We start from the raw sequence: 16,427 nt of genomic DNA on the forward strand, positions 1-16,427 counted from the left end.
AAATATATCAGTTCAAAATGTAGAAGATATTGAATCAAGTAAAGAGGATACTCTAAACTAACTTACATGATTTATATAAACATTAGCGATGAATTTGTCTGTGTGTGTTTATATATACAGCAAGGTTGAGCCTGACTGGTATCACTAGGGTCACTATTTGGGAATTCTAGCGACTGTATATGCTTTCTGCTTATCTCAGCATCATTTCCAGTTGGCCTAAACTTCTATTTGCCATTGGTCTTTAACAACGCTGACTTAGATGTGTGGTTGGAGATTGCACAACTCTTGCCACAAATATTTCACGTGCAGACTACCTTACAGTGGGTATCCATAGTCTGTCAGGACTGAAGGAAGCTACCATTATGGATAACTGAGCCTGAGCTCAAATCTCCTAACTGGCAGCAATTATCACTTCCTAAATTGATGATTGCATAAATATGAAGCACTAGTGTCTGTTGATATAAAAATAATTTTAAATATTTATTTAAAAAATATTATCATTATAAAAGCCCTTTTAAGAAAATAAAGTTGTGCCCACTCTAGAGAATTAAGAAAGTGGGAGCAACTTAAGTGTAAATTTAATATTCCGACTTTCATTCATTGAATACCCTCTGACTGTTTATGCCAACTGATTTAGCATTTAAAAATACTCAATTTCTCTCAATTTTTGTATTAATTTCTGGTGGCCTGGAGTTGGAATACAAGACTATGAAATCAACGGTGATTTTGTAACTGGGTTTGAATCTCCCGACTGGCAATAATTATCACTTCCCACACTGATGATTGCATAAGCATGAAACACTAGTCTGTATTATAAAAATTGTTAATATTTATTTTAAATATTACATATATATATATATATATATATATATATATATATATATATATATATATATATATAATGCCTTTATTCACTGCAAACAAGGCATATTGTAACTGAAACCTAAGGAGATAGGAGTTAGATATTTTAAGGAGCAGCATTAGTGGGGAGTTAGGCAGCAAGATGTTTGTTCACATTAGATTAAAGTTTTGCATGTTTGTATGGTCGGTATAACAAGGAGAATGGAAGGAATTCCAAGGGCAAATAATCGGAAGAAAAAAGTTATCAGTGTAGAAAATCTTACAGAATCTAGGAACCTCTATAGTAAAGAGGTCAGTGTTTGCTGCTAATCAGGATGGGTTGAAAGTATTGACGTTAAGGGATACAAGTGCAGCAAGTTCATTGAAGCACATTCCATGGAAGCATCTGGAAAACAGGCACAGAGATGCAACTCTGTGGCAATGTGAAAAGGGCTAGATCTAGGCAGACAGTGTGGGGACTGTTAGGTTAGAAATTCTTTGTTGTATCTTCTCCAAGATGAAGAGGCTAATGGTTGGTGCACTACCCCAGATGTGACAGCAGTAATTCATGCATGGGTGAATGGTGGCTTTATAGAGATATAGGGTATTGGCAGATAAGGATTTTCTACTCATCTAATGACTCATATGCACCACTCTGTTAAAATCAAAGTCAGGACACAAATTATAATGCCAAGGATATCCAAGCAATTGGGCCAGTGGATAAGATAAAACTACCCAGAATAAAATTTCCACCGGCAAATATGATCAATGGTCGGAAGAATGTCATTATGTTATATACTAAATTTTATACAGCATTGTATAGTGAAAAAGGAAAGGGATCAGCGAAAATACAAGTCAAGGAAAACAGACGATAGAGGAAGATGACAGACCTGTGCAAGAAAATATTTTTTATTATTTATTATTATTTACTCATTTTATTTTTATCCATTTATTTTTATATACATAATTATTTATTTTATATCTATATATATTTTCACACAATGAAGATGTAGACGTTCAGCCATCATAAGGTTGCGAGAGACTCAGCTGTTATAATGTACATGAGATGCCAATTTTCATTATATTAAAGAGTGCATATAATTTAAATGCAATTCACTTCAGCCTCACATCTGTATTCTCTTCTGATGATCCAACATTATTTGGAGGCCAAAATGAAAAACCCCTCAAATGGTAAAAAAAATAAGAAACACAATTTTATACAAATTTACAAGTGAAATCTCGTAATAACCCAACATCAACTGGAAGCCAAAATGAAATAATTCACAAGTAAAAACAGTTGAAAAACATGATTATATACAAGCCTACAAAGTAAAAAAAACAAAACACAATATCTTCTGTTGTCTGCTTGCTTCATGGCAAGTTTCTGCTACTGTTCTGGTAGCAATTTCGTTCTATATATGCAATAGAGTTGATATTATTGTTATTATTATTATTACTATTATTATTATTAGTAGTAGTAGTACTAGTAGTAGTAGTAGTAGTAGTAGTAGTAGTAGTAGTAGTAGTAGTAGTAAACTGTATTAAACACAATGATTAACAAAGTTTTTCTTTTAATAATTAAATAAATACACTTATTTTTAAGACTAAATTTATTGTTGATAACCATCATATTTGGCATCATAAAGAAATCCCTCCTCCTCTTATCTTTTTCTTTAAGATATGCAATGAAATACCCAAAACACAACATCTGTTGTTTGCTTGCTTCATGGCGAGTTTTTGCTACTGTAGTAATTTTTATCCTCTAGAGACATGGCTAGTTTGTTGACTTTCAGGAATAGACTGAATGGCAACTGGGAATACACCAATAACATTTGAAAAGACAGGGGACGTTGGGAAAGACTAAATGAACTCATTGGGCCAGCAACCCAGAGTTCTTATAACATAAGCTACAGACACAGACAAAGAAAAATGCCCTCAAGATCCACCGAAAGGGACGGAGGATGATGGATCCAAAAGAAATGAACAGAATATGACTCAGACAAACCAACGGATTATGATTAAAGAACATACAGAATTCCCATGCGTCTGTGGATGAAAATTCAACTCCCAAAAAAGAATGAAGATTCACTGAAGCAAAAAGGGATGTGCCAGTCATCCAGTAACTCATATGCAACACACTGATACCTCAGATAAGATGTCAAAACACCAAGGCGAGGACACAACCCACAGTGCCAAGGATAGCCAAGCATTTGGGTCAGTAGGTGAGTTGAAACTTCCCAGAATCAAATTTCCACCGGCAGACAATTCGGAAGATTGGTGTATGCTTGATCATACAATAAACAATGCATTACAAAAAGAACTGGATAGAAAGAAGTAACAGTTGGAAGAATGCAGTCATGTTATATACTGTATTCGCATTGCATTGTATGGTGAGAAAGTGAAATCAACTAAGCAAGAAAAACAGATGACAGCGGGAGATGGCAGATCTAAAGAATAAGAAAAGACATCTGAAACGACAACTCTGCACTTTAAATCCTTTGGAAAAAGTGGGTTTATTAAAGACCTGGAAAGACCTCAAAGATAGACATAGCGCTCTTAGCAAGGCAGAACGCATCAGGAAAAAAATGACTGAAGTGGAGAAAAGAGCGTGAATGGTCCATTCGAGGACAATATAAATATGCCCGAAATCTATTTGAACAACCAAAATCAGGAATACTAAAAACAGAATAACATCTCTTAGAAACCTATCTAAGACACACATACTTAGACCACAACCGGCACAAAATAACAAATTGATATGGTCAAAAATCTCTCAAAAAAAATTCAATATGAACATAATGACGTATGAAGAGGGAATTGCAATGGGATGTACAGTATCACCTATACCTTTTGTTTTAGCGATGCAAATAATTCTCAAAGCAGCAGGAAACAATGCAAGCCCTACTACATTACGTGAAGAATGTGAAACGTCACCATTAAAGGCTTACATGGATGATACCATGATCCTCACATCAAAAGAAGCTAACACCCGCAAGTTACTCAGCATTATGGATGAAATCATGGTTTGGTCCAGAATGACTTTCAAACCTAAGAAGTCCAGAAGCCTCTCTCTCAGAAAAGGAAAAGTGCATGAAGATATCTGCTTTGCAGTGGGTGGTCAGAAAATCCCAACTGTCTCAGAAGAACCGATAAAAAGCCTGGGAAGATGGTACGATAACACCTTGAAAGATTCCGAACAGGTTAAAGTGACAATAAAAACCGTCGATGAGAGTCTAAAAACGATTGGGCACTGTCCACTTCAAGGTACATACAAGGTATGGTGTCTTCAACACATGCTCATCCTAATTCTTTTATGGCCTCTTCTCATATATGAAGTAACTATGAGCACGGTTGAGGCAATAGAAGCAAAAATCAATAGATATACAAGAAAATGGCTGGGTTTGCTCCAGGATTATCAAATGTAGCTCTATATAGCAAACAATCTAAACTAAAATTACTGCTCAAGTCTATTGCAGAGGAGTTCAAAGCAGGGAAAGTCAGATTCCAGATGATGTTGGACAATTCCAATGACACCGTTGGAAAGAAAGTACAACCCTCCCTTAAAACATGGAGGGAATAGAAAGTCTGAGATGAAATGAAGCGAAAGAAAACCTAACTTTCAAAGAAGTCATTGGGCTCACTCAGACAAGGAAATTTGGACTGGGGATGACCAGCATTCAAAGAGGGTCTACAACTACAACCAAAGAGCGCCGAGATTTGGTCATTCAGGAAATAAGGAGCAAGGAGGAAAGCAAAAGGCTCGTAAAAGCCATTCAACAGTCACAGCAGCAGAGACAATGGACAAACTGGGAAGAAGCTATGCAAAGATCCATTACGTGGAATGACATTTGGCATGTCGCCGCTAAGGTTGAGTTTAATAATACGCTCAACTTACGACATAGTATTCAATGACTAACCTTGCCAAATGGAAGAAGGGAGATGATTCAACCTGTCCTTTATGCAAAGAAAAACTCCATACTATAGAACATGTTCTTATTCCAATAATAATAGTTAATTAGTAAATATACAAGAGTGTTCCAAAAGTAATGTATCCTATTTCTTTTATTCTGCTTGAATGGATCAGAGAGGATTGCAAATTACATTGTTATCATGACTAAACTTATGCATTCATGACCTGAAAGTTTTATCTCTGTGTTACAGATATTGATAGTGTGAGACTCTAAGAAAGTAACCTGCATCATGGACGTGTGTCAGAAGCAGAGATGCATCATTGAATTCCTGGCAAAAGTGAACTGAGAATGGTGATGACTGTGTAGAAAAATAAACTCGGGGGCGCAATAGGTCGCTTGTTTTAATGGTACCACTTCCATCTTCATAGCACTTCAACTTTTTGAGTAAAAAAATAGGAGGCTTTACTTTTGAACGTCCTTCAGAATTAATTTGCTATAATTGAAAAAGTTTTAGGTATTGCAGAAATGAAGATTCAATTTGTGTTAGATCAATTATCAGCATAGAAAATATAATTACAGTTCTAAGTTGTTTTGTAAATTTACTTTTAACTAGAACCTAAATACAAAAGCTCAGAAGTGTAGAGTCTTTTCCTTTACCAAACATGGCTAATAATACACCTGAAGAAGGTCAGAGGTTACATTGACCGAAACGTGCAAATATTACTCATGATCAGAACATTATTCAGATTAATCCAAATAGTACACTGAAAATATGTTTTAAAAAAAATAGAAAGCAGGTTCATCTTTTTACAAAATCATCTGTCAAGAAAAAATAATTTTGATAACCATTCCAAAATTGTACAATTGTTTGTTACATATACAAGTATTTGCCTCTGTCTCCCAAAAGATGTAGAATATAATTATTTCATTAGGATAACATAATTATACACATCCCATAGCACAAATCCTGGTTGCATGAACTGCCAGGCTTGTTATATGCATCAGTTTGCGTACAACCAAAAAACATATATAACTTGAACAATATCTAGAAACTATATTATCTTCTAAAAGAATTCTCTAAAAATTTATTAGTTTTATAGTTAGTTATTTATCCTTATTCTCTTAAATCTATCCTTATTACTTCCTCCTGTGTTTTTCTTTGGCCTTGTCCTGCGACCTAAAAAATTTTCAAGTGCATCAAAACATGAATTTAGAATGGAAATTTTAAAAAATACATATTTTTCAAGATATATAAAATTATAATGTGCAAGAGGAGCACACATGTTATCATTAAAACTAAATTGAGAAACAGTTTACTTGAGCATTGCTAGATAATAAGTGGGTATTTATGAAGGTTAATAGGAATGCAGAAAAAATGTAATGATGAAAAAGTATGAACTATAAAAATCAAAGGTAGTATTTGGGTTACAAGTCTTCACAAAAATCTTTTTTTTTTTCAAAAGATTTTTCACATATCAAATCAGTAAATATATGATGGTTTAATATCTTTGATAATTTGGGGAGTGAAACCTCCCCTTCTCTTAAAAAGAGTATAAATATATAATCAAATTAATTATATCATTTTTTTTCTTTGCATTTGTCCAGAGCTATGGTAGTGTTTGCAATAATGGATTTGTCTCCACCTGACATGATCACAGGTTTAGTCCTGATGAAGGACTTTTTACGGATATCATTGTGCAAGGTATCTGCTTATCTCATCGTTGGCCTTCCCCTAAATTGCTCCAAGCAACTCGAAATTTAAAAGCAAATATCATGATGGTGTCGTCACAGCACATATCCAAACCATCCAAGTTGCTATTCCATCATCTTGCCCTTTTTTGGTGTGATGCATAAGAGCTTTGGGATATTGTCTTAACAGACATGGTCGAGTAGTGCAATTCAAAAGATCCAGCAGCTTTAATTATAATAGATTAAAAATAATTTCTGAGATTTCATTGCGTTTCACTCAAACATGAGCATAAAATCATCAGTAGGTCATAAACATATTGTTTATGATTATTTCTGCTTTTAATGCAAAATAAAAACTAAACAATATTATGTTATCATTAATATTGTAAGCCTTCTAATCTATAACCTCTTTTTCTCTGTTAATAAGATTTTAAATGCAACATTCATAAGATACCTTAAATTTTGAACTGAAAAAAAACAAACTAATTCATGTTGATTTTGCAAATTTTTAAAGAAATGATAATCTGTTGGTACAAGTCATGAAGAATATCATCTATTATGTTTCATTTTGCAGGCATATTTTTCTAATGTACGGTGTCGTATTATCCTTCATCATGATAATAATATAGATCACACCACACAAAATAAATATCTAAACAAATATGCGTGGGAAATTATACACCACTCACCATATTCTTCGAAACACACACACCAACAGATCACAATCTCTTTAGAAGTTGCAAAATTATTTGAATGGATTCAAGAGAAGTAAAGAAGGAGTTATTTTTTTTTTTTTTAACCCAATCAAGGCATATTGACATTTGCATATAAGGGGCTACTATTTGGAATCATGTCTACTGGGGATTATGTGAGGAGATGAGCAAGATGTCTGCTCACATTACATTTCAACTTCTGTAGTCAGAGAAGCAGGAAACAGAGAGGGAATTCCAAAATCTAGCAGTTTGAGGTAATAAACTATTAGAGTAGAAGCCTTTCTGGCATCTAGAGCTCTCTACAGTGAAGGAGTGGGGTTTTGCTACTAGACAGGTTTGTTGAGAGTATGTATATCGATGGAGTACAAGTGCAATGCATTCGTCAGAGCACATTCCATTAAAGTACTTATAAAACAGACACAGGAACGCAATGTTGCTATGATGGGAAAGGCTTGGTTGATAATGTGGGTTTTATTAGGTTGAAGACTCTTTTTTGGACCCTGTCTAAGAGAGAGAGAGAGAGAGAGAGAGAGAGAGACTAGTGGCTAATGTACCTGCTTAAATGTAGTAACAGCTTGGTCGAAAAGAAAACTAAGAGATATCTTATGAATATGGCATTTTGACAAATGGAAAGAAAAATGTTGACTATATTGACAATTAAATAAATCTGCCTTTTTTATTGTTTTATTGAACTTTAAAAAAAAAAATGGACCAAACTTTTGTTACAACCTGATGAAATATTTCAAGGATTTACTAAATCATTTTAATTGTAAAGTCAACCTATTGGTTGAATGATTTAAAATATTAACTAAAATTTCTTGCACCTGATATCAAATTTATTTGTTTAAAGCATTAGAAAAGGTTTATTAAAATTTTTACAATTATACTTTAAACAGAAATAAGTCTTTGTATACTCAACTTATTGAACCATTTTAGTAATTAGGATAATTCAAATAAGCTTTTATAAGTTCAATACGCATGAGCTTCTAAATAAATAAAGTAACAGTAAGTATTGTAATAACCTAATAAAAAATATTTGTACTACTTTATGTAAACAAACGTAAAATATTGCCATTATAAATAAAATAACAGGAAAACTTTACAAAATACTTATTGAAAAATATTAGTGTACATCAAAATTTACAGAAAATAACAGTAGAATAAACAGTTTAATAAAAAATATAAAATTATGTAGATTAGCGATGTCACTTGGTATAAGGCTAAGAGGAAACAAAAAATAAGTCAGTTACTAAGCTAAAAAATATCCAATAATTGCTAAAAATGGCAGGCTTGGAATCATCAAATTTTTAAAATAAAAATATTGTATTATTTTCCATAAATTTCAGTGTAAGCTAATATTTTTCAATAATAACTATGAAAGTCGTTCCAAAAGTAAGGTTTTCTATTTTTTAACTCAAAAACTAAAATGGTGAAGAAATATGAAAACGGTAGTGGTACTATGAAAACGAGTGACCTTTTGTGTTTCAGAATTTATTTTTCTACATAGTCACCATCATTCTCAATTCACTTTTGCTAGTCTCTTTTGATTCTTCAGTTGTATCCATTTGGGTGAAATAAAAAATAGGAGGCATTACTTTTGAAACATTCCTCATCTAATGTTTTCCTGTTATTTAATTTATAACTTCCATATTTCACACGTGTTTTCATACTAGAGCACCAAAATAATAAATATTCTCACAAAATAACAATGTTATTAATAGGGTGCATAGTATACTGACACACTGTACTCATTTAATATATAGGGTTGCCCACTTAAAAGTAACCCAACCTGTAAATCGCCATATTTTATGCATCATACATTGTAATGTGTTGAGGGCAACATGTAAATATGATAAAAAATGAATGCAACAATTAAATGCTAATTTTATTATGTTCAAGTCAGCAAAAACTGGAAGTCAAAACAAAGTGATCTGCAAGATAATATGAAGAAATCGTGCTTGTGCATTATGTGTACATGGCAGAGAGTGGAGGATGGTGAGTCATGCATAATGCATCAAGCTGACTACCCCTTTCTTGCCATACTTTATTGTGTACATGTCTGTGTATGAGAAAGAGAGAGGTAAAGAGTGACAAAGGCTGATGAAGGTGATATGGTTTCATCTGAATTTATGCAGATGTTCTTTCTTTCTTCCTCATTGCGAACATCGTAACAATAGAGGGCATGGGGGGGGTAATGTGAAAGAAAAAGAAAGAAGAAGGAAGGAAAACTGGAAGAAAATTTCACAGACAACTTTCAAGAGACTTAGCACTAAATTTATAACAGTTAAACTGGGGATGCCAAACTGAAGATGAAAACTATCAGGCTTTAGAATTACAAAGAGTCTGCTATGTAGTTTAGAACTGTGGGTGGAGGCAGAGATCAGGGAAAACAAAAAGAAAGAATGGTTTAATAAATTGAGTTTGAGTTCTCAAAGAGAGAAGTTGGAGTTTAATTAGTGGTGATGTGTCGAACATATGTTAGACGAAAATAAAAATGATTTAACAAAAAAAAAAAGACAATTAAGAAAAAGAAAACACGATTGTCTACACAGATAAGTGAATTTTAATATTATTGACATTTGTGTTGCCAACGATCCTTGAATTGATGAATAAAAACATTTTGCAGTATTATTCCTTGTCGGATTATATGTTTCTTTCATTGTTGAATTATTTTTATATGTTGTATTTTATCATTGCCTTGTGTCGACATTTCTTTAGCTTGTTGTCTCATTGTATGTGTTCCCTTGTTAAAATATTGTCATAGAATTTGGAGAAACTTCCCTTCAGGCTCAACTCTGGCAGAATATAAATGTTAATTTTGCCTGTTCCTGTATTAACATGACATCTCAACATAACTGATGTGCACATTTTGATTGGAATACTTGTACAGAGTTTTAATATGGGATGTGACACTTCTGATCCAAGTTCTTTATTGTCTCATCCAATGTGTACTCAAATAATCTGAAACAAGCACACAATGAAAGACTTATTTCCACCGTCTCATTCTTACATTCTTATAGTCGACTAGTATCCAGGCTACTTTTAAGTGGGCCACCCTCTGTTAATGTAATCTATAACATGCACAAAATATTACAATAAGGATTTGAGCAAAACAATTCTATTTTCATCAATTTTGTTATCATCTTCCAGGAACATGGCCGTTTATGCTATTAAAAGCAATGAATATTGTAAATCGACTACCTGACACAAAAATAAGCTGAGTAAAAATTGGTTCTTGTCCAGAATCCCCTGCATATTACAAAACAAAAATAAAGAAAAATCTGTATCATGTACATATCTGCGATGATACTAAAATATCATATTCCAAAAATCATATTAATCAATCAAGTAGTTTTATTTTTATTAAAAAATTATTTTTAACAGATTAATGGGAAATCATAGGCATTACAACAAAAATCTTGCAGGTTTTAATTATTGTTGAGTTATATTCTTTTTGTTTCTTGAAACTGTTTTCAAAATTGTGGCACAAGACAGATACACCTTGGTTACATATAAAATTTGATTTTCTCAGTTAAAAATAAAACTACTTGATCAATTTACGTAATTTTTAGAATATGATATTTTAGTTTCATTACAGGTACATACATCATAGAGATTTGTCTTTATTTTCGTTTTTTAATATAGGGGAATTCTGGACAAGAACTCCAAAAGCAAATACTACATGCAACAAAACTATCACACAAACAAAGAAAGCAAGAGATTATTAATGAAATTCATATGGAAAAAGACGTGAAAGAAATCAGAAGAATCTGAAAAATAAAGTGGAGATATCACTATATATTAATAAAATTGTATGTGTTCCTACCTCTATGTGACTAACATTATTTTTTATTTACTATTAATCATTTATTTATTGAACTCAGCAATGCTATAGCAAAAACACAAAGAAACTTTTTTAAAATTGATATGATTACAAAATTAAATCTCCCACAATGCATTTTTTTTTAAATAAAATCAGCCATTTTAATATTTAGCTAATGTTTGGAAATAAAGATTAATAAATTACTTCATGACCCACTGAAATTTTAAAGGAATTTGGAAACATTTAAACTGTCGCATAGAAAGGTATTTAAACTGGCGATAAAATTCTTAGCAAATTCTCATGTATTAAAAGATTTAAAGTTTTGGAAGCTTTACATTAAAGTTTTATAAATAGAGATATTAACTTAACAAAATTAATTACAGTTTTATAAAAATTTGGTTCATGACCGAACAATACTGTAATGATTAAATTTATATCATAAAGTTTTATTTAAAAGAGAAATAAATAATTCAGTAAAAAAAATTTGAAACAAAAATAAAAGTAAAAAGATTCCAGGGCAACAGAGGGTAGGTAGCTCTTATAAATTTTATAAAGTGACTTACCTTCCTAAACAGTCTCTGGCTGCCACCACCCGCTGCCACAGGGAAATAGATGTATACGTTATGGTCCTCAGCATCGACAGGTTTTTCAACAAATGGCTTTTGATAAATATCGCCAGCCACTTCTATTGAGTCTTCTGTCTCAGCAAATTCAAGTTCTGTGCAGAGGAAAGCAAAAAAGCCATCATCATTTTTTATGCATCATATATATATTTATTTTTATTTGGATTTTCAGTTTAAAACAAAATCATGTAAACAATCTAATATATAAAGTTATCTTGTCGGATTTTTAAAGTAGAACTCTGTTGCAATGTTTTGGCATAATGAGGGTTATGACCACAAAGATTTAGATGATTTTATTTATTATCATATATATATATATATATAAAAGGCAAAAGTGGCACATGCGTTTTTGTATGTCCAAAAAAAGGCCTTCTTCACAGTTCTTGCGAGAGTTACTATTTTTTAGAACTTTTTATATATTCCTTAGATCATAATATCTACGATTTGCAAATGGATGTCATCTCTACATTTATTTTGATCGACTGTTATAAAATTTCCTCTATTCCGTCCTTTCACGTGTTTGTTGGTCTTCTTCATATAAAAGCGAAACTAATTGGAGCGAAGTAGGCACTGTCGGGCTTTCTGGCCGGGACCTCCAGAAAAGCAATTTGCTTTGATCAATGTTGGGAAAACCCTTCATATCAGACAATTGCTATTCATTTGGAGAACTCCATCTTCTTTGGGGGAGTTGGTTTTCCCCAACATCGTGGGGAAACAGATAAATAAAACAGCCGAAAGTGGAAAGCTTAACTGGCCTCCAGCCAACGTTCATTTCTGCGCCTACGTGATTCTTAACTTATTTGTGCAAATCAATATTTTGATTGACATCGCTAAATTTGAACGCGTTTCATTTCTGCACCTGTGTGAACTCATTCACTTAACTATGCATTTTTGCAAGTCAAGTTTTTAACCACTAAATTTGAATGCTTTTCACTTCCTCTCACGTTTTAGCATAGTGGTAAGATGTCAGGTTTTCTTTCACTTTATTTTCCGCCTTCACGTCACAAGTTCAAGCCTGCATGCCTGCTACCACCTTTTTTTTATTCCAAACACCCGAACAACGCTAGGCACTCCCGCTAATTAGTAATAAGAACAAACCAATCAGATTCCAGAGTCACTTCATAAAATATACTGAATCTCTTTGAATTCTTCAGTGATAGTTTTCTGTCTTGATACAAGAAGACCACTACATTCTGCGGATTGTGACTGGATTAATTCTTAACATGGAAAAAGCTTCTCTTGATTTATGTTGCCATTTTTTTTTGCTTGGGACAAATAGGTTTTTCTGTTACAAGAATTATTCTACACTCAAGAGATCCAAATAACATTTAAACTGACAAATCAAACTTTGATTCTGACTAGCCAATTTCATTTGTTATTGTTGTACCATGTTATTGGCAATATAATAATGTACTTTGCTAAAGTTTATTTTTAAAATTATTAAGTCCAGTTGTAACAACTACTAACATATAACATTTCTAAAATGTTAATTAAAAATAAAAATCAATAATGGGATAACTTATTTAAATTTGAAGAATATGTTAGGAGTTGTTTACATAAGGTTTAAAATATTCAAACAAATAATTATTAACTAAAATGACTTCATTGCATCCCGAGCAACACCAGGATGTTAAATAATTTGTTTAACAAACATCATAAAAGTTTCATCTATTCAAAAGCAATGATCATTATCACGAAAAATAACAAATAATATAAATAACAACTAATTAAAACGGGCAAAAAGTTATAGCTCGTTGACTCATGTCAAATTGATGGTTGAAAATATTCATTTTTGCATTAAATACTAATCACTATTATCCGTGCATCAAACAGATACCATAATACTTAGTTCACTGCACCTTATCACAACAAATGTCCATACAAAATGTCAGTCAGATCTGCCCAGTAGTTACCAAGAAAAAGTGAAACAGAGAAATATAATATAGATTATAGAATAAAATATTTTAAATTGAAATTATGACAAAATTCTTTTAATTATACTGGGAACAATAGTTTGGTTGAGTTAGATCTGATATTTGTTTTTGACTAACTTGTGACTTCTTAATCAAAAAATTACCCCAGGTTTTTCCATATCATATCAGGTTCTTTTTTTTTAATCGACAATACCTTCATTTCATTTAAGAAATCATTAAAATCACTGCGCACTTATTTTATAATGTTTCACATAATAGGAAAAGGATAAAACATCCATTACTAAGATTTGCTATCTGTTTAAAGACAACCCTATCTTAGTACATTGTAATATTCTATCTTCTAATGCTCAATTCAGTTTAATATTCAGACTAATCTTTCTACCTTTCAATAATGAATTCATTAGTAATAACTGTTCTGTTGTCATAAGAACATCCCCAAAGAAATTACATCCTCTTTAGAAGGGGGACAGTGTGTAACGTGGCTGTTATTTTTTAATTTTGTCATTACAGTTCAAACATCTAGGACTCACACACCATCAGGCACCATCACAAATGAACAAACAAATAAAAAGGAAAGAAATAAAATCCAACTCAGCACCTTTTTATAAGTGCAAATGAAATACATTTAACTGTGTTTCCTTCAAAACAACACATTTCATTATCTGGCAAAGTCTTTTCATATACACTGGTGCTTTTTAAAAGTTTCTGTCTTTACCATCTCACACTGGCGCTAGCCAGCAATTTATCGCTCTCATATTTACATGTTAATCTTCCCTGGCTTGCAACCTGCCTCTCTCCTCAACCATATGTATTTTTCTGTTCTATTCTTGTGACACAAGCTTGCGCACACTTGTTAATTTACATATATGCTTTAACGGCTGCTGCTAATATTTTCGATAACCAAATTTCCTTCAACTGCTGCTGATTTTCTCACATGCACCTATACACACTCTGTTACATATATTCCCTTCTAAAAAAATTATTTGCAAGAATTTTTTTTAAACCTGCCTGAAATAATAAAAGAAAACAAGAAAAAATCTCAAAAGTTCACACAATAAAACATGAATTAAATCCAAATAAAAATGTCTTAGTGTACAGTCTGTTCGATATTTCCATTTTATACTTTTTTTTTATCAGAAATTCCTTTCCTTATTAATTCTTTCTTTTTTTTTTATTTCTACGAATAGAATTCCAATTTTCTTTCTTTTATTCAATTAAATATTTAAAGGCAACATTTTGATATGCTGTAAGAGAAACAAACTCAGTTAACGGTTTAGTGAGAATGTATGGGTTTCTATTTTTGTATTTTCAGAAATTTCACAAAAGCAGTGTTGAAGTGTTTCAGCTTGGTTTTGCAAGACCAAATGTTAAATGTTAAAAATATTTTACAAAGCCAGTTAAGTCATTGCAATAACCAAATCAGAGTTTGAGTAGTCTTTGATGTTTATTGGTCCTGAGTCTGCAAATTCACCAAACCGAAACAGGATATTTTTATTTTAGTAATAGTCAGTTTATTGCTTCTTGACAGTTTTCATAATACATGTGAAACTGTTAATTGTGTTCCAAGATATATTTAGACATATATATTTTTATGTGAGATTTTTCTTTATTTTTGCACAGCTTTTTTTTTCTTATTTTCTTATATCAATTTTCAATTCCTTCTCACCATCCTATTAGTCACTACAATTATATCTCTCCTTGCTCATCTGACAGATTTTTACACTAACTGCCCAAATAGTTTTTTTTTTGGTTAAAACTTCCTCTTTGAAATTTTGACTAAATTAGTTATCATAACCTTTTTCTAGTCCAATGACTCATTTGTCTTTTTAATGCTCAGTTACTTTTAATGGGATTATTTAGGAGAACTCTAGTTAATTTAAGCCTTTGTTTAGTCCATGGCCTCTTTTTATCTCTTATCCTTGTTTAGTGAGATTATTCAAGACAATTTCGGCCTATTTTTTGTCTCTTAAGTGCTCAGTCAAATTTGATGAGATTATTCGAGACAATTATGGTTGACATCTGACCCAATGGGTCAGAGGCATTATCCGTGCCTCCGACTTATTCGGATATCGATATTATGCAACAATTATCACATTTTTCCCTTTTCGTGTCACAATACAGTTTGACCTTATCATTAAGCATCGGCAGTTCTGCTATTTAATGCAAACACTGTTTATTCACTCCCTACCTCTAATTTCCACTATCCTCTAAGGTTCTTTGTTTGTAAACCGACCCATTAAAAGTCCAGTCACTAACTTTTGCTGGCTAGGTTACATTCCATGTCCAGGAAATTTGATTCATTGTCTGAATTTTGTTGATAATTTTCAGACTGTCTACAGAAAAAATTTGTTACTATTTACATTCTCCATCTCTATAACCAAGGACTGTGAGCACCCCAAATGTTTAGTTGGCACTTATCTTTCTACCACAGTGACAATGCAAGCATCTGTGCCTTATCATCATAAATAGTTAAAGTTTTAAAGAATAATTCCCTTCATGTCAAGTTTCATACCTGAACACCAGTTTTGCTTGCCATTTATTTCACAATTAAAACTACTTAAAATTTTAATATTTTAGTGTTCAGTATTTATCTGAATCAAAGTAGCAAAATACCAACAAACAAAAGCACCAGACATGGTTAAAAGCCTTGTAAATAAAACAAAATTATTTATAAGTTGCTATGCATAACCTGTGCTAAGAATGAGCATGTCTTTTCTTTTTCAGTTTCTTATTAAGAAAAAAGTAAAAAAAAATACAATGTCTTCATACTTAATAATCCTTTCTCACAGTGGAAGGATGAGTAGTCAATTATAAACGACCCATAAGCTTAGAACAAAATTGCTACACTTTATAAAAATAAAGCCAAATTTAGTTTTTTTGTACTTACTAAACAT

The 16,427-nt window shown here is 32.1% G+C and overlaps 1 protein-coding gene across 26 annotated transcripts in view; it reads right to left on the reverse strand.

Annotated features, from left to right (window-relative positions):
• LOC145297875 (inositol hexakisphosphate and diphosphoinositol-pentakisphosphate kinase 2-like) overlaps positions 1-16,427 on the reverse strand; it is a 375,735-nt gene that overhangs the window by 313,263 nt on the left and 46,045 nt on the right. For all 26 annotated transcript variants that reach the window (XM_080144282.1, XM_080144206.1, XM_080144210.1 and 23 more), the window contains exon 5: positions 11,540-11,694. In XM_080144282.1, the coding sequence (XP_080000408.1) occupies positions 11,540-11,694 (155 nt within the window). The remainder of the gene's footprint in view (positions 1-11,539; positions 11,695-16,427) is intronic.

This window comes from Euprymna scolopes, chromosome 2 (genome assembly GCF_053919585.1).
Source record: "Euprymna scolopes isolate OS-2025 chromosome 2, ASM5391958v1, whole genome shotgun sequence".
NCBI classification, from domain to species: Eukaryota; Metazoa; Mollusca; class Cephalopoda; order Sepiida; family Sepiolidae; genus Euprymna; species Euprymna scolopes.